The sequence below is a fragment of the Scyliorhinus canicula genome, chromosome 13 (genome assembly GCF_902713615.1).
Source record: "Scyliorhinus canicula chromosome 13, sScyCan1.1, whole genome shotgun sequence".
In the NCBI taxonomy this organism is placed as follows: Eukaryota; Metazoa; Chordata; class Chondrichthyes; order Carcharhiniformes; family Scyliorhinidae; genus Scyliorhinus; species Scyliorhinus canicula.
In genome coordinates this window covers 82,867,295-82,890,374 of record NC_052158.1, presented here as the reverse complement: position 1 = coordinate 82,890,374, position 23,080 = coordinate 82,867,295, and the positions used below count along the sequence as shown (strand labels likewise).

The following is a 23,080-nucleotide window of genomic DNA, read 5'->3' as shown; positions in this document are numbered from 1 at the left end:
GACACACATTAATCACAAATACACTATAAGTATACACACTTACTAACACACATACCACAGTACATACTAACAATCCAAGCTCATGGACTTGACCATTTGTGAAATTTGTTAATTCCCACAGACATACATGGGAATGGCTTACGCAGCGAGATATCCCTTATCAACAGCTGCCTCTCAGGAATGCTACTTGTAGCACAGAACCCAAGGACAGTCGATAAGGGGGACCTCAACCTGTTGTGGAGCAGACCACGCAGCCCCACGCTGCCTGGCAAACAATAATTGTTGTTGAATTTTATCCAGCCAACATGGGCTGTGTAAATGTTTCCATGACTCTATGAACATTAATGATTTCCAATGCTCGGCGGACAGGCACTTGGTATTCCCAGTGGATTGCTCCCTGCCAACGTAATAAACCATTTGATGTTGATGTATACCCAAATGACTAGTGATTCTTCTAGATTCATTTTCGCTAACACTATCAACATCTTGGAGGTTACCATTTACCAGAAACTAAGCTGAAGTAGCCATAAAAATACTGTGGCTACAAGAGCAGGTCAAAGGTGAGGGATTATGTGTCGAATAACTCAAATCCTGACTCCCCAAAGCCTGTCCACCATCAACAATGATGTGGAGATGCCGGCGTTGGACTGGGGTGAGCACAGTAAGAAGTCTTACAACACCAGGTTAAAGTCCAACAGGTTTGTTTCAAACACGAGCTTTCGGAGCACGGCTCCTTCTTCACCTGAAGAAGGAGCCGTGCTCCGAAAGCTCGTGTTTGAAACAAACCTGTTGGACTTTAACCTGGTGTTGTAAGACTTCTTACCATCAACAAGGCATTAGTCAGGAGCGTAATGGAATACGCCCCACTTGCCTGGATGAGTGCAGCACCAACAACACTCAAGAAGCTCAACACCATCCAGGACAACTTGATTGGCACCCCTTCCACATATATTCACCCCCTCCAGCACCGAAGCACAGGAGCAGCAGTGTGTACCTTCTACAAGATGCAATGCAAGAACTCACCAAGGCTCCTTAGGCAGCACCTTCCAAACCCACTACCACTACCATCGAGAAGGACAAGGACCAGCAGAGGGCAGCAGAGCAGAGCTACTGATCAGCTGTTCTGGGGAAATTTGCATACGTGCAGTGCGGTCAGCCTAAGTTGAAGGTGAACCTGCGAAGAAGACCCAAGGAGTTTGAGTAAAGGCAAGCAACCAGCAGAGGGCAGCAGAGCAGAGCTACTGATCAGCTGTTCTGGGGAAATTTGCATACGTGCAGTGCGGTCAGCCTAAGTTGAAGGTGAACCTGCGAAGAAGACCCAAGGAGTTTGAGTAAAGGCAAGCAACCAGCAGAGGGCAGCAGAGCAGAGCTACTGATCAGCTGTTCTGGGGAAATTTGCATACGTGCAGTGCGGTCAGCCTAAGTTGAAGGTGAACCTGCGAAGAAGACCCAAGGAGTTTGAGTAAAGGCAAGCAACCAGCAGAGGGCAGCAGAGCAGAGCTACTGATCAGCTGTTCTGGGGAAATTTGCATACGTGCAGTGCGGTCAGCCTAAGTTGAAGGTGGTTTGTGGAGGGGCTGTTGGCAAGTGACAGTTAAACCCAAAACACTTTGTGAGTGTTTCCCACCCTACCTCCTCCTCGAACCAACCCCCCCACCCCACGGTGGTTGGGAAGCGGGAGCAGGGGCCTGTCGTGAAGGTGAGTGAGTGCCTTTAAATTTGCCTACCTTTCAGCGGGATCAGAGTTTGAGGTAATATCAGGTAAGCTCTTCCTTTCTTTTTCTTTTTCTTGTTTTTTTTTTAATCTAGAGGGGATGTCAGGGAAGGCAGTACAATGCTCCTCCTGCAGAATGTTTGAGGTGAGGGACGCCGTCAGTGTCCCTGCTGATTTCATCTGTGGGAAGTGCACCCAACTCCAGCTCCTCAAAAACCATGTTAGGGACCTGGAGCTTGAGCTGGATGAACTTCGGATCATTCGGGAGGCAGAGGGGGTCATAGATAGGAGCTTCAGGGAAGTAGTTACACCAAAGACTGGAGATAGATGGGTAACTGTAATAGGGACTGGGAAGAAGCAGTCAGTGCAGGGACCCCCTGCGGTCGTTCCCCTGAGTAACAAGTATACCGTTTTGGATACTTGTGGGGGGGACGACTTACCAGGGGTAAGCCATGGGGTACGGGCCTCTGGCACGGAGTCTGTCCCTGTTGCTCAGAAGGGAAGGGGGGAAAGGAGTAGAACATTAGTAATTGGGGACTCAATAGTCAGGGGCACAGATAGGAGATTTTGTGGGAGCGAGAGAGACTCACGTTTGGTATGTTGCCTCCCAGGTGCAAGGGTACGTGATGTCTCGGATCGTGTTTTCCGGGTCCTTAAGGGGGAGGGGGAGCAGCCCCAAGTCGTAGTCCACATTGGCACTAACGACATAGGTAGGAAAGGGGACAAGGATGTCAGGCAGGCCTTTAGGGAGCTAGGATGGAAGCTCAGAGCGAGAACAAACAGAGTTGTTATCTCTGGGTTGTTGCCCGTGCCACGTGATAGTGAGATGAGGAATAGGGAGAGAGAGCAATTAAACACGTGGCTACAGGGATGGTGCAGGCGGGAGGGATTCAGATTTCTGGATAACTGGGGCTCTTTCTGGGGAAGGTGGGACCTCTATAGACAGGATGGTCTACATCTGAACCTGAGGGGCACCAATATCCTGGGGGGGAGATTTGTTAGTACTCTTTGGGGGGGTTTAAACTAATTCAGCAGGGGCATGGGAACCTGGATTGTAGTTTTGGGGTGCGAGAGATTGAGAGTAGAGAGGTCAGGAGCACAGTTTTGACTTCGCAGGAGGGCGGCAGTGTTCAGGTCTGTGGTTTGAAGTGTGTCTATTTCAATGCCAGGAGTATACGAAATAAGGTAGGGGAACTGGCAGCATGGGTTGGTACCTGGGACTTCGATGTTGTGGCCATTTCAGAGACATGGATAGAGCAGGGACAGGAATGGTTGTTGCAGGTTCCGGGGTTTAGGTCTTTTAGTAAGGTCAGAGAAGGGGGCAAAAGAGGGGGAGGTGTGGCGCTGCTAGTCAAGGACAGTATTACGGTGGTAGAAAGGATGCAAGATGGGGACTCTTCTTCCGAGGTAGTATGGGCTGAGGTTAGAAACAGGAAAGGAGAGGTCACCCTGTTGGGAGTTTTCTATAGGCCACCTAATAGTTCTAGAGATGTAGAGGAAAGGATGGCGAAGATGATTCTGGAAAAGAGCGAAAGTAACAGGGTAGTTGTTATGGGAGACTTTAACTTTCCTAATATTGACTGGAAAAGATATAGTTCGAGTACATTGGATGGGTCGTTCTTTGTACAATGTGTGCAGGAGGGTTTTCTGACACAATATGTTGACAGGCCAACAAGAGGTGAGGCCACTTTGGATTTGGTTTTGGGTAATGAACCAGGCCAGGTGTTAGATCTGGAGGTAGGTGAACACTTTGGAGACAGTGACCACAATTCGGTGACCTTTACGTTAGTGATGGAAAGGGCTAAGTATACCCCGCAGAGCAAGAGTTATAGCTGGGGGAAGGGCAATTATGATGCCATTAGACATGACTTAGGATGTGTTGGTTGGAGAAGTAGGCTGCAAGGGTTGGGCACACTGGATATGTGGAGCTTGTTCAAGGAACAGCTATTGCATGTTCTTGATAAGTACGTACCAGTCAGGCAGGGAGGAAGGGGTCGAGCGAGGGAACCGTGGTTTACCAAAGAAGTGGAATCTCTTGTTAAGAGGAAGAAGGAGGCCTATGTGAAGATGAGGCGTGAAGTTTCAGTTGGGGCGCTTGATAGTTACAAGGAAGCGAGGAAGGATCTAAAGAGAGAGCTGAGACGAGCAAGGAGGGGACATGAGAAGTCTTTGGCAGGTAGGATCAAGGAAAACCCAAAAGCTTTCTATAGGTATGTCAGGAATAAAAGAATGACTAGGGTAAGAGTAGGGCCAGTCAAGGACAGTGGTGGGAAGTTGTGTGTGGAGGCTGAGGAGATAAGCGAGATACTAAATGAATACTTTTCGTCAGTATTCACTCAAGAAAAAGATAATATTGTGGAGGAGAATGCTGAGACCCAGGCTATTAGAATAGATGGCATTGAGGTGCGTAGGGAAGAAGTGTTGGCAATTCTGGACAAGGTGAAAATAGATAAGTCCCCGGGGCCGGATGGGATTTATCCTAGGATTCTCTGGGAAGCCAGGGAAGAGATTGCTGAGCCTTTGGCTTTGATTTTTAGGTCATCATTGGCTACAGGAATAGTGCCAGAGGACTGGAGGATAGCAAATGTGGTCCCTTTGTTCAAGAAGGGGAGTAGAGATAACCCCGGTAACTATAGGCCGGTGAGCCTAACGTCTGTGGTGGGTAAAGTCTTGGAGAGGATTATAAAAGATACGATTTATAATCATCTAGATAGGAATAATATGATTAGGGATAGTCAGCATGGTTTTGTGAAGGGTAGGTCATGCCTCACAAACCTTATCGAGTTCTTTGAGAAGGTGACTGAACAGGTAGACGAGGGTAGAGCAGTTGATGTGGTGTATATGGATTTCAGTAAAGCGTTTGATAAGGTTCCCCACGGTCGGCTATTGCAGAAAATACGGAGGCTGGGGATTGAGGGTGATTTAGAGATGTGGATCAGAAATTGGCTAGTTGAAAGAAGACAGAGAGTGGGAGTTGATGGGAAATGTTCAGAATGGAGTTCAGTTACGAGTGGCGTACCACAAGGATCTGTTCTGGGGCCGTTGCTGTTTGTCATTTTTATAAATGACCTAGAGGAGGGCGCAGAAGGATGGGTGAGTAAATTTGCAGACGACACTAAAGTCGGTGGAGTTGTAGACAGTGCGGAAGGATGTTGCAGGTTACAGAGGGACATAGATAAGCTGCAGAGCTGGGCTGAGAGGTGGCAAATGGAGTTTAATGTGGAGAAGTGTGAGGTGATTCACTTTGGAAAGAATAACAGGAATGCGGAATATTTGGCTAATGGTAAAATTCTTGGTAGTGTGGATGAGCAGAGGGATCTCGGTGTCCATGTACATAGATCCCTGAAAGTTGCCACCCAGGTTGATAGGGTTGTGAAGAAGGCCTATGGTGTGTTGGCCTTTATTGGTAGAGGGATTGAGTTCCGGAGCCATGAGGTCATGATGCAGCTGTACCAAACTCTGGTACGGCCGCATTTGGAGTATTGCGTACAGTTCTGGTCGCCTCATTATAGGAAGGACGTGGAAGCTTTGGAACGGGTGCAGAGGAGATTTACCAGGATGTTGCCTGGTATGGAGGGAAAATCTTATGAGGAAAGGCTGATGGACTTGAGGTTGTTTTCGTTAGAGAGAAGAAGGTTAAGAGGTGACTTAATAGAGGCATACAAAATGATCAGAGGGTTAGATAGGGTGGACAGCGAGAGCCTTCTCCCGCGGATGGAGGTGGCTAGCACGAGGGGACATAGCCTTAAATTGAGGGGTAATAGATATAGGACAGAGGTCAGAGGTGGGTTTTTTACGCAAAGAGTGGTGAGGCCGTGGAATGCCCTACCTGCAACAGTAGTGAACTCGCCAACATTGAGGGCATTTAAAAATTTATTGGATAAGCATATGGATGATAAGGGCATAGTGTAGGTTAGATGGCCTTTAGTTTTTTTTTCCATGTCGGTGCAACATCGAGGGCCGAAGGGCCTGTACTGCGCTGTATCGTTCTATGTTCTATGTTCTATGTTCTATGACAACAGATACATGGGAACACCATCGCCTGGAGGTTCATGCCAACGGAAGGATGCAAATAGTTGCAAATGGGTCCTAAGAAGTCCATCCAAGGGCCACCCTCCCCGTTTCCCCCCCTCCCCACCACAATGCCAGACCTGCCCACCCGAGACAATGCCAAACTGCCCCCAAGACCCCCTAAATAAAAAGACAACCCACAGAGACACCCTACAGAGACCCCCTAAATAGGAGTATACCCCGAGACCCTCTAAGTAAGGGGATCCCCACACAGAAGCTCCCTAAGTAGGGGAACCCCACCCCACAGAGACCCCTAAATAGGGGGACCACCACAGAGAACCTCCCCCCCCCACCCCCCTCTGCACAGAGACCTCCTAATTAGTCCCCCTAAATAGGGATATCCCCCACAGAGACCCTCTTTTGGGGGTGTTTGGGAGAGGGTGGGTCAGGTCATCCCCATACTTAAAGGATTCCAAGGATATGGGTCTGCTTTGCGATGCGAGGTGTGGTGAGGGGCTGCTTTGCAATCGTGTTGGGGGGGAAGGGGGGGTGTTGACCAGCTGCGGGACCTCGCTATCGGGCCACTCGCTCAATATGGCAACCCGATAGCGGGATTCCTCAGGTATCCCTCATAATCCTCGTCATGCATAAAGTTGCTTGGCAAGGGATGGTGTAATGCTTCTTGATCCGCGCTCCCAGTGGAAGCTGAAATCAGTTCGATTCACCTCTGGCAGGAGAACATTAGGCAGGATTTTCCGTTGCCCGCCGTCAATATCATAATTGGCGATTGGGCGGAGAATACCTTCCGATTCTCAAATCAGGGGCGATGCCGATTTGACGCCGGTTTTCGAGTCTCCGCCCTCTCCGAAATGGCATCATCACGTCATGTGCCGCGCGCCATTGGAACGGCGTTGGCGCATCATTGGAAGGCCCTTTCCCGATGCTCCGGCCCTGATGGGTTGAGTTCCCAACCGCACACGTGTGGTCTCAATTTTCTTGAACCCGATGTGGCGGCTGCGGATTATGCCCAGTGCCGCCACAGTCGGGGGAGGAGCAGTGATGCTGACAGGGGGGGGGGGGGGGGCCTGGTGGTGGCTGGCCTGGGGAACATTATCTGGCAGGTCGGGTCAGCGCGCGGCCGGCGCCATGTTGTACGGCACAACTGCTGCAGGTCGTCACGTGTGCATGTACGGCCACGCACCCGGCCATTCTCCGGCGGTTTTTGGCACGGGCTGCTGGCCCCTCACAGGTCCCAGAATCGGTAAGGGTTCGGCGACGATTTTGTCGTCGTAAAACGTCATAGTTCCCAAGCCGGCGTCGGCACTTAGCCACTGAAACGGAGAATCCAGTCCATCGTCTCCCAAATGGAGAATACCAACCAATATCATTTATACATTATCGACACTCCAGGGATCCTTCACAACCCAAAACAAGACGCCATTAGTCAGCCAACTGTAAACAGGTCCTTAAGCACAACTCCTTAATCACAGTTTTAGCAGATATACTCTGTGTGTATCTTAACCCAAGTTTTTAACAACATTACTGCAACAAATATAAAATATGAAATATAACAATTTCTTACATTCATCAGAGCTGTGCTATTAAAAATTGGCAGGGCAAGCTAGATTTATAAATCTGTTTCAACTTAGTATTTCTTTTTCACAGATTAATAACGCTAATAAAACCGAGTGGCGTCTGATCCCTGTGGTAAGAATTCTTCACTTTCAAAAATTATATGTGTTGCAATTTATCTCTTGCTTTGACAATCTGGGGATTGGTTTGGCATTTGCAGGGAAATCTCACAATTCTAGGTAGATTATACCAATATTAAGGGCAGCTTCATGATGTTACTACACTTCAGAGTATGAATATATTATGCTACACGGTGTAGGAATGCTGACTTGATTCTATCTTTGTTACAGTCAGACTGAAAATCTGTTGGCTCAGTAGTCAGTCATTGGCATTGTCATAAGTTGAATATAAACAGCACTTTCATATGAGGAGAGATTGGGTTGACTGAGCCTGAATTCACTGGAGGGGCAGCATGGTGGCATAGTGGGTCGCACTGCTGCCTCACAGTTCAATTACGGCCTCGGGTGACTGTCTGTGTGGACTTTGCACTTTCTGCATGGGTTTCCTCTGGGTGCTCTACACTTGCCTGGATAGTGCAGCTCCAACAACACTAAATAAGCACAACACCACCCAAGGCAAAGCGGTCCATTTGGTTGGCACCCCAACAGCCTCCACTTCCTCCACCATTGATGCACAGTGGCAAGTTGCAGTGTGTGCTGTCTACATGATGCACTGCTACGACTTACCAAGGCACCTTTGATAGAACCTTTCAAACCTACGACCAGAATCATCTAGAACAGGGGTGGGCAAACTTTTCCATGCAAGGGCCACATTCAGAAATTCACAATTTTAAAGGGCCGCATAGTATATTAATTAATAGTCCCGGTTGTAACCAATTAGCGTGCGGCATATACCTCAGCGCTTCCCCCGGCGGCATCCTGCCTTTAGCCCTCTTTTTCTCTACTTTTCAAAAATGGCTCTTCACCCGGTTATGATTCTGGGCGCCTCATATAGAACATAGAACAGTACAGCACAGAACAGGCCCTTCGGCCCTCGATGTTGTGCCGAGCAATGATCACCCTACTCAAGTCAACGTATCCACCCTATACCAGTACCCCAACAGCCCCCCCCCCCCCCCCCCCCCCCCCCATTAACCGTATTAAAAAAAAATAAAAAAAATTTAATTAAAAAAAAAATTCTTTAATCTAGAACGACCAGAGCAGTAGATTCATGGGAACACCGCCCCCTCCAAGTCACACAACATCCTGACTTGGAAATATATCACTGTTCCTGGGTCAAAAAACTGGAACTCCCTCTGCGGTAGGAATTGAACCCGCACTGCTGGCGTTCTTCTGCATCACAAACCAGCTGTCCAGCTAAACCAGCCCTTCCAGTTAAACCATTAGAATCCTAGACTGTAGACCATTAGGTCATGGGGTTTGTCAGATATTAGTCCTTAGGTTTCTCCAACATATTTTTCTGTTTATAATAATTACTTGAAATACGTCACTCCTATTAACTCCTTCGTTACACTTTATTTCTTGTGAGCAGTTTGTATTTTCTTCTGTGAAGACAGACACACAGAAATTATTTTTTCAATGTCTCTGCCATTTCTTAATTCCTATTATTTCTGCAGTCTCTCTCTCAGGGATCAGTGTTTATTTTAATCACGTCTTCTTTTTATACACTTGTTATAACTCTCACAATCTGTTTTTATATTCAAAACTAGTTACTGTCAAGTACAATTCTTTCCCTTTATCGCAACTTTTTGGCTGGGATTTTTAGGTTTCTAAAACTCTCCCAATCCTCAAGTTTGCTGCTATACTTTGCAAAATTATAAACCTCTCCTATTAAGCTAATACTATCTAACTTCCCTAAAAAGCCACAGGTAGATTTATGTCACCGGGTTTTTCCTTTTAATGGAATGGGTATTTGTTGAACATTTTAGGGGCTTTTCACAGTAACTTCATTGAAGCCTAATTGTGACAGTAAGTTATTATTATTATTATTATTTTAAATCATTCCTTTAATGTTAGGCTGGATTTTACAGAGACTGCTGTGGTTCCAGACCCCGGCTAAAAGTTGGTGAGGTGGTGGGGGGCTGGGGGAATGACACTGCCAGCTGCTCTTCAGCATCTTAACACTGGGAGCAATGTTAATTGGATTAAAGCGAGAGAGACATCTACTCCTAACAAGGGAGGAAGGACCATCTTAAAGAGCTGCCGGATAATCAGATGGCTGATTTTTGTCCTATTCATTCATGAGATGTGGGCATTGCCAGCATTTATTGCCCATCCCTATTTGCCCTTGAACTGAGTGCGTTTTGAGAGCCAACCACATTGGTGTGGATCTCGGGTCACATGTAGGCCTGACCAGGTAAGCATGACAGATTTTCTTCTCTGAAGGACATGAGTGAACCAGATGGGTTTTATTTATTGAATTCAAATTTCACCATCTTGGGCCTTTAGATTGGTAGTCCAGTAACAGTACCCTATGCCGTCAAGCGGTAGCCATCACTGAAGTACAGGCAGTCCCAGAGAGTTGTGTGCTGCAATGGGGAAGAACTTGAAGGTGACTCCAAGATATCTCCGGGGTCAGGCTGGACGATCCCGGCAAGGAGTGTGAGGAGGCGAGTGGGTCAAGTGTGAGAGGACAGGTGGAGATAGTTGAGGCAGTAGGGTATGGAGGGGCGGGTGAAGCCCTTGAATGACCATTTCTTTACACCTGACACATCTACCACCCCCATAAAATTAGAGACATATGAGTTTGGGCAGATAGGCAACCGGCAGGGCACACATTGCATTTTACAAGCACTGCCATGAAATCAGGTGAGGAGGGCATAAAATGCAGCTCATGTGCTCATATCAACACAACAAAACAATTGGAGTAAAGAAAATGTACTTAAATAATATATAATCCTATGTATTTTCCAGAACATTCTGTAGACAGCGTTTACTTATATTGTGCTGCAATCATAAATATTTCTAAGAAGATTACAATGTAAAGTGCTTTAACTGTCCACTGAACAGATTTCAATTGAAATTTTCCATAGGAATCCAAAAATGCAGCAAATTTAACAAACCCGGGACCACAGCCATCGAAAAGACCAAGAATTGAAGAAAGCCAGAAACTACCAGAAGATGAGAGACAGGAGGTAAAGGGTGCTGAACATAGCACATCAAACAAGGCACACAGCTCTGTCTGAGGCTCATTAATATACAGTATGGGAGATAATTTTATGGAATGTTTTAACACTTAAAAAAGACTGTAGATATATAAATATAAGTTTTTTTGCTGTTCTTGCTGAGGCGTTTAGAAATTTTCATGCATCTTGTCATTGCATCATTGGTTGCTTGGCATTGAAATGAACTATATATCAAATAGGCAGAATTCCAGCCAGGCTCTTCTTAAATGGGTGCAAATCAACAGCAATGTGCACTTCTGTATCACCTTTCACACAATATAATATCCTATTCTGCTTCACTGACGTGTTTTACAGCAACGTTTGACACCAAGCCATATGAGGAGATACTAGAATAAGTTATTGGTCAAACAGGCAGTTTTTAAGAAATGTTTAGAAGGGAAAGAGGCGGTGAGATTTAGGGAGGTAATTCCAGAGGATGGGGTCCAGTGAGCTGAAGGCACAATTGTAAATGATGGAGTATTCAAATCAGGGATGTATAAAAGGCCAGAATTGAAGGAATGAAGCGATCTCGAAAGTTTGCAAACAATTGAGGCTATACTTAAAAGGATGGGGGGATTTGAAGTCAAACAAATTTTTTAAATATATATATTTTTATTAGAGTTTTTCCATTTTTCCAAATAACGCAACAAATCCCCAGGATTGTACAGCGCAGCACCTCAGCATACATGAATACAGGAAAGGACAGGCAAACAACAATACAGTTGGTTCAGTGTAAATACTAAAGTTGGTGGCTCCATATGTACCAAAGAATGTACTCGGGAATGAGGGAGAAGAGGATGAGACCATGAAAACAAATCCCTAAAGCCCGGTGCAGTATTTATCATTCCACACATTTACACAGAGACAACCAGCAAATTGGTTCAGATTATAACATTGTGGTCAGTGTCTCCCATTGTCTATCAATGATAAGAAGTATTACCAAGAGCAGAGGATCTCAGGATAGCAGGGAATCACGTAAGAGCCAGGAGCACCTGGTCCCATGGCACATGCCCCTCACCACAAGACAAAAAAGGAAAAAGCTGCTCATTCTAAACTTCCTTCAGCCTCTTCAGACATCCCGGTGAATAAGGAACAACTGAGGCTTAGGGGAACAACAGGATACCCGTGACAGTACAAGACATGGCCTGACATCCTTGTATATGGGAGCCTGTAAACCAGGGATACCCACACCATGCCAAGACTCACTACACAGCCAACCTTACTCCTCTACCCACAACAGAGGCACCACACAGGCCCCGTTGACACTGGAAGATTTACACCATCCTCCACTACGAAATCCCACCATCAAGGAGAAGAATAATCTTCAAGACAACCACCAACTGGACATCTCAGGAGAACAATCTTCTGTCCCTCGACATGTTAAGAAAACCCCCCTAAGACACAATCTACCAAATCAGTGCTTGCATCAGCACCCAACCTTCCGAAATAAGGAAAGGAAATGCCAAAAAGAGAGGAACTCCAGGATTATCCAAAGAATGCTCCACAAGATCAAGCATCATATGCCACCACAAAAAGAATACAATCGGCAGAACAATGCAGCCTGACCAGAGATAGAACATTACCTGCCCAGGGGAGCCCCAGCTTCAAAAAGGAGGGCAATTTAGAAGTCACTATATAGGACGACGTGGAGGTGGGCACCTATCTCCCCTATTCAGCCTACCTTCAAACTGAAGAACTCCTGACAACATTGATCCCCAGCACTCAGACTCTCACTTAAACCCTGCAACCCACAGGTTACGACCTCCTCTGTTGGACCCCATCTTGAGAGGGAGAGCCGAACAAGAGTCGCGAAAAGGTAAACAACTCAGGGAAGGGCAATCCACTGCACCAGCCAACATACCCTCCACCTGACCCAGGTCAACACAGTTACTCCTGCCCTAACCTAGCTGAACAAGTGACCATAGCCACTGCCCACGCAGCCATGTGTCTGTTAAAGAAGAGTAGCATATTAAGGATTAACCAACCACACCAAACAGAATTCTCTGGCGTGCGATTAGGGAAGTGAAAGCAAGGGCGTTGGCCCCCTTCGCCATTTGTAACTCTGGCTGCTCCGATACCCCGAAGATTGCCACATTTGGGCATGGCTTCACCCTCACCCCCACAACCTTGGACATTGCCTCGGAGAAGGCGGTCCAGAACCCAGCAAGCTTGGGGCAAGCCCAAAACATGTGGGTGTGGTTGGCCGGTCCCCTCTGGCACCATTCACATTTGTCCTCTACCTCCGGGAAGAACCTGCTCATTTGGGTTCTGGTCAGGTGTGCTCTGTGCACCACTTTGAACTGCATGAGGCTGAGCCTTGCGCAGAAGGAGCTGGAGTTGGCCCTACTCAGTGCTTCGCTCCGGAGTCCCCACCCCGATTCTGTCCCCAGCTTGTCCTCTCATTTCCGTCTGGCCTCGTCCAGTGGTGTTTGGGCTCTGTCCAGTAGCTGTCTGTATATTTTCCCCACAGAGTCCCCCTTCCTCATTGTCCATGATCATCAGGTCCACTAATAGTGTGGTCTCCAGGGCCGAGGGGTATCCTACTGTCTCTTTGCGGAGAAAGTGTTTTATTTGCAAGTGTCTGATTTCCTGTCCTGGCGGTAGTTCCCATCCCTCCGTCAGTTTGTTTAGCATCGCTAGTCTGTTTCCTATGTAGAGATCCCTGACTGTCAGCGTTCCCCATCCTCTCTCCATTTTTTAAAAGTTGCGTCTAGCATGGCTGACGGGAATCTGTGGTTCCCGCAGATAGGGGCCATGGGGGACAGCCTGAAGTGCTGTCTTAGTTGGCCCCACGTTTTCAGTGTGGCTGCTCTCACTGGGCTCGATGAGTATTTTGTCGAGGGGGATGGGAGTGCTGCCGTGACCCGGGCCTGCAGGCAATCCGGGGTATCAGAGCAGCCAGAGCTACACATGGGGAAGAGGGCCGATGCCCAAGCTTTCTCTTCCCAAATTGCACACTGGAGAAGCTGCAATAGGCATTCCCGGGAATGGAAGGAGAAGTCATCCTGAAGTCCATTTTAGGATCAATTACAATTGCAATGGTCTGATTCAGCCTCGGATGATTGACAGAGAGAGGGATGGAGTTGATGTCTAGGGATCAGCGTTTGTGCCCCAAAGTGAAGATTATGGCTCCAAACTTGACTCCATAGCATCTGAATTTTTGGCATCTTAGCTACCATCTTAGATGAAAAATAGCACCTGCACCTCATGCTCACATCTGGTACAGTTGTGCCAGATATTTGGTGAAGGTATTAGTTCAGAAGTTACACATTGGAATTTAATCCTAAAAAGTGCAAGGTGATACATTTTGGAAGGAGTAACACGACAAGGGAGTACTGAGTGAATGGCAGGACACTCGTAAGCTCATAGGAATGGAGGGATTTGGGGTGCTTGTCCACAGATCCCTGAAGGCAGCAGGACAGGTTAATAGCGTAGCTAAGAAGGCCTACGGGACACTTGCCTTTATCAGTAGTGGCATAGATTAGAAGAGCAGAGAGATTATGTTGGAGCTTTAGAAAACTTTGGTTAGGCCACAGCTAGAATACTCTGGTCCCCTCACTACAGGAAGGATGTGATTGCACTGGAAAGGGTGCAGAGGAGATCACCAAGATATTGCCTCAGATGTAACATGTGAGATGAAGAGAGGCTGGATAGGCTTCGGTTGTTCTCTTTGGAGCAGAGAAAGCTGACGGGGGACATGACTGAGGTGTATAAGATTATGAGGGGTATGGAGAGGGTTGATGGGAAGCAGCTGTTCTCCTTAGTTGAAGGGTCAATAACAAGGATGCATAATTTTAAGGTAAGGGGCAGGACGTTTAGAGGGGATTTGAAGAAAAATCTTTTCACCCGGAGGGTGGTAGGAGTCTGGAGTGCACTGCCTGGGAAGTTAATAGAGGAGGGGAACCTCATAACATTTAAAAACCAGGTGAATGAGCTCTTGAAATATCCTAATATTCAAGGCTATGGGCCAAGCGCTGGAAAGTGGGATTAGTGTAGATTTAGGGCGCAATTCAGAGGATTTAAAACATAGTCCGCTGTCAGGTACATTTAGTGGGGTGTTTCTTGGTAGCTACAGTGCCGAGGAATACCTCGCTATTCACCGGCACATTGCCATTTCTTTTTGACCTCAGGGGTGTTTCTCCCCACCCATGGGATTCTGCCGAGCGGAGCAAGTCGGGTGTTCGCTAATGGCCTGGCGACCAGCGCACAGCCTGATTGGGTCTCTCGCACGATTCAGCCATTGCGCCCGGCTCCGTGCCGCATGCAACAAGGTCACTGAATCGCACCCTTAGTGTATTTTTGTCAGTACAGATTTGATGGGCTGAAGAGCGTCTTCTGTACTGTATGACTCTATGACATGTATCATCACTTTACATGCATATTACTTAGTGTGCTGCATCTAAATATAGAAATACAGAGAATACAAATCCAAGTGACACGCTCATTGAATATGCAGTTGTTGTACAATTACACTCAATACAACATACAAATGAATGCCTGCTATTATGGGCCAGGGTTTATCATGGAGTTTCAAAGTGTATCATGGAGTTCACCTGACCCACAACTTTTAATAGGTTATGGTTATGGGGAGCACAAGGGCCTACTCTGCAGGTGTGATGCAACAGAAATCTACAGTACTTTTAAATTAAAACAATGTTTATTTATGAAACCAATTAACACTTTATAAACCCACAGTAAACATCTTAACAACTATAAAAACCAATAAATCCCCCAAAGAATACAGTACTCTATAAGTAACTCTTAATCTTTCCTTGCAACATGCATAAGACAAAAATAACCCTTTTACAGAAAGACATCAGGTTTAACTTCTCTACTGAGAGCAGTTACCACTTTGAGATCACCAAATGAACATTCTTTAGCTTGCAGAGACTCATACACACCTCGCTGTGACTGCAGCTTCACCAAATCTAAAACAAAATTAAACACACTCTGTAGCAGACAGCCTAAAGCGAAAGTAAAAGCAGATAGCCAGCCCAGCTCCATCCACACTCTGACATCACTGATAGACATCACTGATAAACATCCATTTCTTAAAGCTACATCCACTACAGCTATTTAATAAACACCCATTTCTTAAAGGTACTCTCACATGACACTGCTAAGTTTGTATCATGTATGATGCTTTTATTCAGAGCCAGTCCACTGAATCATCAGTTTTTAAGCCACCACAACAATTCAGAGGGTGGCTGTTAGGTGACAAGAGCTTTCTCCTGACCACATGGCTCATGACTCCAGTGTGTAATCCAAGCGCAAGTGAGCAGCATGCACACATCGAAAGCCATAAAATGTCGCTGAGTCAACCATTGGATTGCTTATGCAGTGCTTCCACTGCCTGGACTGAGATACTTTCCAGAGCCTGTTGTCACATCTAGGTCCGTTATAACCTATACAACATCTCCATCATGAAGGCACAATCTCTGCTAGTGGATTCGCAGCAAGCCGCTTCACACAACAAATCCCCCTTGTGTTTTCACTTGACTGCATTACTAATGTACATGCCCCCGATTTCCTATTTAAAAGCAAATGCAGTGGGTGAAAGTTTATTCATTCTAACAGAAACGGAGCAAAAAGATCACGGAAGACAAGGAAAGCTGATAATCCAGGAGCACACAGTCGGGGGATGGGCAACGATGAGCCTGGCCGAGACAAATTAACACTTAAATACATAACTATTGTATGCCCATCATTGAAGGCAGATGAACATCGAAAATGACAAATGTGGAAGGCACATTAAACAATTGTGGTACTCAAGTGCATTCATACCAAGCAGCACAAAGACCCCTTGGAGAAGCTTTCACATAGGCGAAAATAAAAATACCCTATCACATCATATCAAACTTTCTTTTAAACTGGACTGCAACAATTCTGCAGTTACACATTATGTTGTTTTTTTAAAGCGTACTGGCTGTACTTCCAAAATTCGCACCATTATGGTACCCACATTCCTGTGCAAATCGGCAGTGATTACATCATTTTGAGTGGTGATGTAATTGTTCATCTATGCATGTGCAGACATTGGCCGGGATTCTCTGAGCCCGTGGCGGGTCGGAGTATCGCCATTCACGAAAGAAAGTCGCGCGTCGCCGGTCCAACGCCGTTTCGCTATTCTCCGCAGGAGTGAAAACGGCACGGTCGTGAAAGGCGTTGTGCAGCCCGGAGAATCGCCTGAGGTGGTCCGATGAGCGATTGATACTGCGGCCCGGATGGGCACACCGGTGCAGTTCTAATGTGGTTAGCAGGAGGTAGGGGTCAACGTGGGGGGGGAACCTAGGGCTGGCGGGACGGGCACAGGTGTGGCTGGGGGGGGGGGGGGGGGGTGGCGAGGTGGGGGAGGCCCTCCAGGTTCGGGTGAGGGCGTGGGGAGGACAGTCCCGCCGGCGGGGAATGGCCTGCCATGGCAGGGCGTTGCCAAAGCCACGAATGCCATTATGGCGGCCAGGGTGATGGACACAGACCCCAGGCGCTGGCTGCTTTAACAAGCAGCTTTGACAAAGAGTCATCGGACTTGAAACGTTAGCTCTTTTCTCTCCCCACAGATGCTGCCAGGCCTGCTGAGATTTTCCAGCATTTTCTCTTTTGTTTCAGGTTCCAGCATCCGCAGTAATTTGCTTTTAACCAGGGCGGCCATGTAGCCCATGGAACCTGGTTGTGGAGGGGGTCATGCGCCATGGTTAAACGTTGTCTACCCCCGCACCCCCTGCAGATCATAATGTTTGGGCCCCAGCCAGCGATGTTGTCCCTCGCTGCCCTGCATGCAGCCCTGTGGCACCATCAGCGCAGGCGGCTCAGAGGCAGTGGAGGCTGCAGCAGAGCGACAGGCTGCAGAGGGGTAGGTGGCAGCCATGCAGGCTGGAGGGCCACCCGCCTGACAGGCGCAAGAGAAGGAGGAGGAGGAGGTGGACCACGACGAAGGTGAGACACAGAATGAATGAGGATACCGATGAGGAATAGGAGGAGGGGGGAGGAGGTGGTGCCATGGCGCCGGAGGCGCACAATGAGGCCTCGTGTGTACTGGCGCCGCATGTCCCTCGATGACCTCCCGGACAGGGCATGCAGGAGGAGACTCCGGATGAGCCGGGAAACCGTCGCCCATATCTGCCACCTGATGGCACCTGGCACCGCGTGGGACTGGAGGAGGACACCCTCTCCCTGTGGCCATCAAGCTGACGGTGGCCCTGGACTTCTAAGCAATTGGATCGTTCCAGTCGCCGAATGAGGACCTGTCCGGCATCTCCCAGGAATCCAGTTCCCTGTGGACCGCGCCCACTAGGATGCCTGGGCAGCGGGCTTCGCTGCTGTGGCCAGGATACCCATGGTATAGGGGGTGATTGATGGGGTGCAGGTCGTCATGCGGCCACCAGTGGATAACAGGGACGTGTTCATGAACAGGAAGGGATACCACTCCATCAACGTGCAGGTGGTCTGTGACCACCAGATGAAGATCCTGCACGGCTGTGCACGTTACCCAGGCAGTGTGAATGACTCATTTATCCTGGTGCAATCGTTCATCCCCGGCATGTTTGAGGGACACCCCCCCCCCCCCCCCCCCCCCCCCCCCCCCCCGGGCTGAGGGGCTGGTTGCTGGGCGACAGGGGTTACCCGTTGCGGTCGTGGCTGATGACGCCTATACGGAAGCCACAGACCGACTCGGAGAACCGCTACAACGATGTCCATTGTGCGACAAGGGTGTGGTTGAGAGGTGCTTTGCGCTGCTGAAGATGCGCTTCAGGTGCCTGGACCGCTCTGAAGGGGCCCTCCAGTACCCGTCGGAGAGGGTCGGCCACATCTTAGTAGTCTGCTGCGTCCTCCACAATACAGCCCAGCAGAGGGGCAATGTGCTGGAGGAGGAGGAGAGGGGAGGCAGAGGGGCAGGAGGAGCACAAGGAAGGGCACGGCTCTCCAGATGAGGAGGATGGGGAGGGGGGAAGCAATCGATGGGACATGTGCAGCTGGACATGGAAGGGAGGCTGCACGACGCCACCGGCAGGGCCAGCTAGCACGCGAGGCATTGATGGCTGCACGTTTCACCAACTAGGGGGGTGGGGATTCGCTGAGAAGGGGCACTGACACCACTGTACTGCACCACTTCACCATCCACCGCCCTCACCTCCCACAACACCCATGAGACCCACCTCCCCCACCACCCACCACCCTTAGCTCCCACACCACTGCATGCACACCACCCCTCCATTAGACATCCACCTGCAGCACAACGGGCTGGGCTCACACGGTTGCTTGTGGAAGCGGGTGTGGTCCATGCCGTGGAGGATGAGGACAACCCGTTGTGCGATGAGTTCTGAGCTTCAAATCGTTAGACAATGTCTGTCTCATGGCCACAGTTACACCCTCCACCTGGGAGGTCCCTGTATGCATGCTGGACACTCCATCACATGGCCCTGTTGAATCGCTGGGGGCAGGATGGCCTGGATGTCCGGGAGGGAGGGGGGGGGGCACACATTCCACCCACCGGGGCTCAACATTCCATCACCCCTCGACATCGGTGGCACTCATTCCCCTACCCAACCCGCAAGCATCGGACATAGCACAGAGGCAGCTTGCATTGGTGTAACAGTGAGTTTAATTAGAAAAGCTACATACACGTGCCCTTGCCCTAATAACTAAGCTCTGTCCTGCACCCATGCCAATTTACTAGGTGCGTAAAGTCCTGACCTTATGGGCCCTATGACTACGTCTTTGTGGTTCCCCAGATGGTACAGCAGCAGTGGAGACGGACTGTTGAGACTCCTGCCCTGCGACCTGGGTCCCCGTTGGCGCCCGGCCTGGATAGAACAGGCAGCAAGTTGGGCGTCCTGGATGGTGTGATGCCACCCTGTTCTGCCCGCTGTCCACCAGATGCGCCAGGAACAAAATGGGGGGAGTCCGAGGTGCCGCTGTGTTCTGGGACCTCCCCCTGCAGCAGTCACCGGCACGGGCCCCAGCACCTCCCCCTCCCTCGGGGTGCCCGATGGCCCCTGGGCGTCTCCTTGGGATGGGGGTGCGAGCGGAGACAAGCCCCGAGGCACCACCGACACCTGGTACTGCCAGTCCTGGAAGCCCGCTATGGTATCGACCAGGGTCTGAACGATAGCAGTGATGGAGCTCGGAGTGGGCCATTCCTGTCTGGGGCTGCGCCACCTCCCTCAGGGCCTGTGCGACACCATCCAGCACGTGAGCAATGCCGCCGATGCTGGTGGCGCACCACACAGCCGTACCGGTACAGCAGGTGGAGGTAGGGGCCGATGCTCTCAGCGATAGCTTGCTGACACTTGGCCATACTGCGATGCGCCGCTGAAATCTCCAGCTGGCTCTGGCACATGGCTGCCTGTGAGAGGGCAGCCCTGTCCTGGGCCATGGATGACACATGCACATGAAGCCCCATGCCTTGTATATCCTGACCCATGTCGACCGTCGTCCCCATTGCCTCTACCGCACATGCCACCCGTGCGGTGTCGGCCTGGGTGGCAGCCATGGCCGGCACCACTCCCTGCTCCTGGATGCGGATGGACACCACCTGCGTCTGACAATGCTGGAAGCCGGCCGTCATCCCGTTGTCTAGTCCCTGGGTGTCTGACTGCATCGGGTCTCTGGGAGGGTCTGGTACTTCCAGGAACCCGGGACCCGTCTGGGCGGCAGCTGGTTGCTGCTCCTACCTCCACCTGCTGTACCGGTATGGCTGTGTTGTGCGCCACCAGTGAGTGTAGTAGACGCCTCATCGCTTAATTGCCCAACCGAGGTGAGTATCTCTGCGGCGGTGGAGGTTGTGGAAGACAGCAGTGAGGAAAATTCCATGTCGTCATCGTAGCCAAAGTCTGGGGTCTCCTGCATCGACCTTTGGCCTGATGGTCCCTGTGTCACCCCCGTCTGCGTCTCACTGTCTGGTCTGTCCGTCCTCTGTGTGTCCCTCCACTTTGTGTCCGTCCGCTGGGTGTCCGTGTCCTGGGTCTCTATGTCAGTGCCAGGCCATCTGTGACGGCTGCCCTCCCCGCCATGGCCTGCGTCCCTGGGGGCACTGGACCTGGCACTGGCTGTGGGACGACTGGCGGCTGGCCCTGTAAGACACAAGACAGCATGTATCGTTAGACAGGCGGATGGGTGTGAGGGTATGGAGTGGGGGGCTGGGATGAGGGGGTGGAGTGAGGGGCGTGGGTGAGGGGGTGGAGTAGGGGGCAGGGGTGAGGGGGTGGAGTGGGGAGCTGGGGTGAGGGGGTGGAATGGGTGCCTGGGGCGAGGGGGTGGAGTTGGGGAGGGGGGGCAGGACGGAAACAAACATCAGTGTTAGGCGGACCGACGCATGCAGCGCAGCTGTTGGGTATATGATGGTATAGGAGCACAGGGCACCTGGCCAATGCGGCTGGCATGGGTGGATGCAGCCCACATGGGTCAGGGAGGGGGTTGTGCCGTCGTCCTGGGGGAGGCGTTTCACATGTGTGGGGGGTGGTGCCAGGAGCACGTTGCTGTATACTCACTCTGGCTGCCTCGTTAGGTTGTGCAGCTTTTTGTGGCACTGTTCGCTGGTCCGTGGGGTGTGCCCCACGGCGCTGACGGCCTGGCCCACCTTCCTCCACATACGCCGGATGATGCTGCGCGGGTTGTTGCGGCTCAGTCCGGGGTACACGACCGCCCTCCTCTCCTCCACCGCATCCAGGAGCGTGTCGAGGTTGTGATCCCTAAACCTCGGGGCAGCACGGCGGGCAGCGGCCATCTTGCGAGCGTCAGCAGTGAGCGCCGCTCGCTCAATTTATGCGGCATGGCCCATGTATCCGACGCCGGTCTGGGTCGCACCACCCGCGCTTCCCACAGCGCCCGTGCTGGCCCCTTGTGTGCTGCAGGATCACTGCTCTAGTGGCCTGCAGACACAGTCGTTCAACACTTCGGCGTTCACGACGGCGTCAACACTCTGCCGCTAAACAGAGAATCCCGCCCATTGTCTTCTATTTTTAGACTTTGCAATATTCTCTATGCCTCCTCAAACTGTGCACTTCTGATCTTGGCAAAATAGCTGGGACTTTGCATTTACGTAAACAATCCAATGGGCGTGAATACTCTTGAGAAACCCAAATCGCATTTTACAAGTCGAATATCGCAATCTCATTAAAATAAATTTAAATCTAATTATCTGGCCTCTATGCTTGATAATCCTTTATGTTATATTATTCATTCACATCAGCCTGAGGGCAGGGGTCAGTCCTGGGATGGAGGGAAGTTCTGTTTATACTTTTATGTATTAGAACTGCCTTTAAAAACGGCAAATTGAGCTTTTTAAAAAAATCTCACCCTGCCCCACTGGCCCCGGGCATTGGATTTTTTTCAATATTCAGTGGAGAAAGCCACCCCATTGGGGCCGGAGGTTTCAACACCACTATTCCCACTCGCTATTCCCACCCGCTGACACACTGCAACCTAAAAAAAAAGAAAAATTCGACCCATAATCTTGTGTGATGGTGTAACTTCGCTTATGTGAACAATATATACCGGCAAGATGAACGTTGACATGTCTTTGAAGAGGCCGTGTGTTGATCTGCACAAATACAAACTTCACGCATGCACAGATTACCAGCAAGGTCAGCAGCAACAGCGCATTTTTCAACAATAGTCCCAAACTCTATAATTCCTCTATTCCAATGGGTGGTGCTGAAATAAAATCCACCACAAAACAAACAACATTACAAGAAAAAAATAATATATCATATAAAGATCATCTAATCATCTCTGTGCATTCCTTTACTGTATGTCTTGTTTGTGCCTTCAGCTGTCCTGGTGCTCCTCTGCATTGCAGTATAGGCTGTAGAAAGGCTGCTGACTTTCAGTGGAGGCGACAGCAGATGCTTTACATACCAACCTTGAGCAGCTCAGACACTAAAAGGCCTGGTATTGGATTACAGCACCTTGCTATGGGTGGCAACAATCTGGTTGGTTGATTTACAGGAAGCAGTAAGGGGTGGCAGAGTGGCAGGGGTGGGAGGACACATGGTGTGATCCTGAGAGAGGACAGAAGGTTTGTGCTCATGGAATCACAGTCATGTCTCCAAGCAGTGTCTAAGCAAGCATAGTGATATGTTGAAGGAAAGGTTGCTGGACTGCTGTGAGATGCTGCAAATACTTTGAGCACTAGCATTAACAACTAGTAAGGAGTGGTCTGAACCTCCAAGGCAGGCAAGTTTTGCTTACTTGACTTCAGTCTGAGTTTACACTTCACCAATCAGATATTGGAGAGGTATGGGAATGGAGGCTGAGACATCAGCCATTAGACAATGCATCACAGGCGAGTCTGCAACTCATCAAGTTGGCCACCACGTCCTTGCCAGGAAGGACAGACTTCAGAAGTCACACAAAACCCTGTGCCATGCTCCTCATCAGTCACAGCAGGCCTTCTGACAGACCTGTCAATACAATTTCTGTGCACATTCTCATCAGCATCTTTCTGCACACTGCCCCATCAAAAATTTCAGACAGGTCAAGGGTGAGTGGGTAAGCATTGGGAAGCTCACTCAGAGAATTCAACTGCCCCACCTCCTGCAAACTAAAACATAGAACATACAGTGCAGAAGGAGGCCATTCGGCCCATCGAATCTGCACCG

General features: G+C 49.6%; 1 protein-coding gene across 1 annotated transcript in view; it reads left to right on the top strand.

Annotated features, from left to right (window-relative positions):
• Window positions 1-23,080, top strand: part of LOC119976206 — a 100,470-nt gene that overhangs the window by 64,142 nt on the left and 13,248 nt on the right. Inside the window, exons 9-10 of the mRNA XM_038816518.1 lie at window positions 7,391-7,432; window positions 10,350-10,451. Coding sequence (XP_038672446.1) covers window positions 7,391-7,432; window positions 10,350-10,451 — 144 coding nt within the window. The remainder of the gene's footprint in view (window positions 1-7,390; window positions 7,433-10,349; window positions 10,452-23,080) is intronic.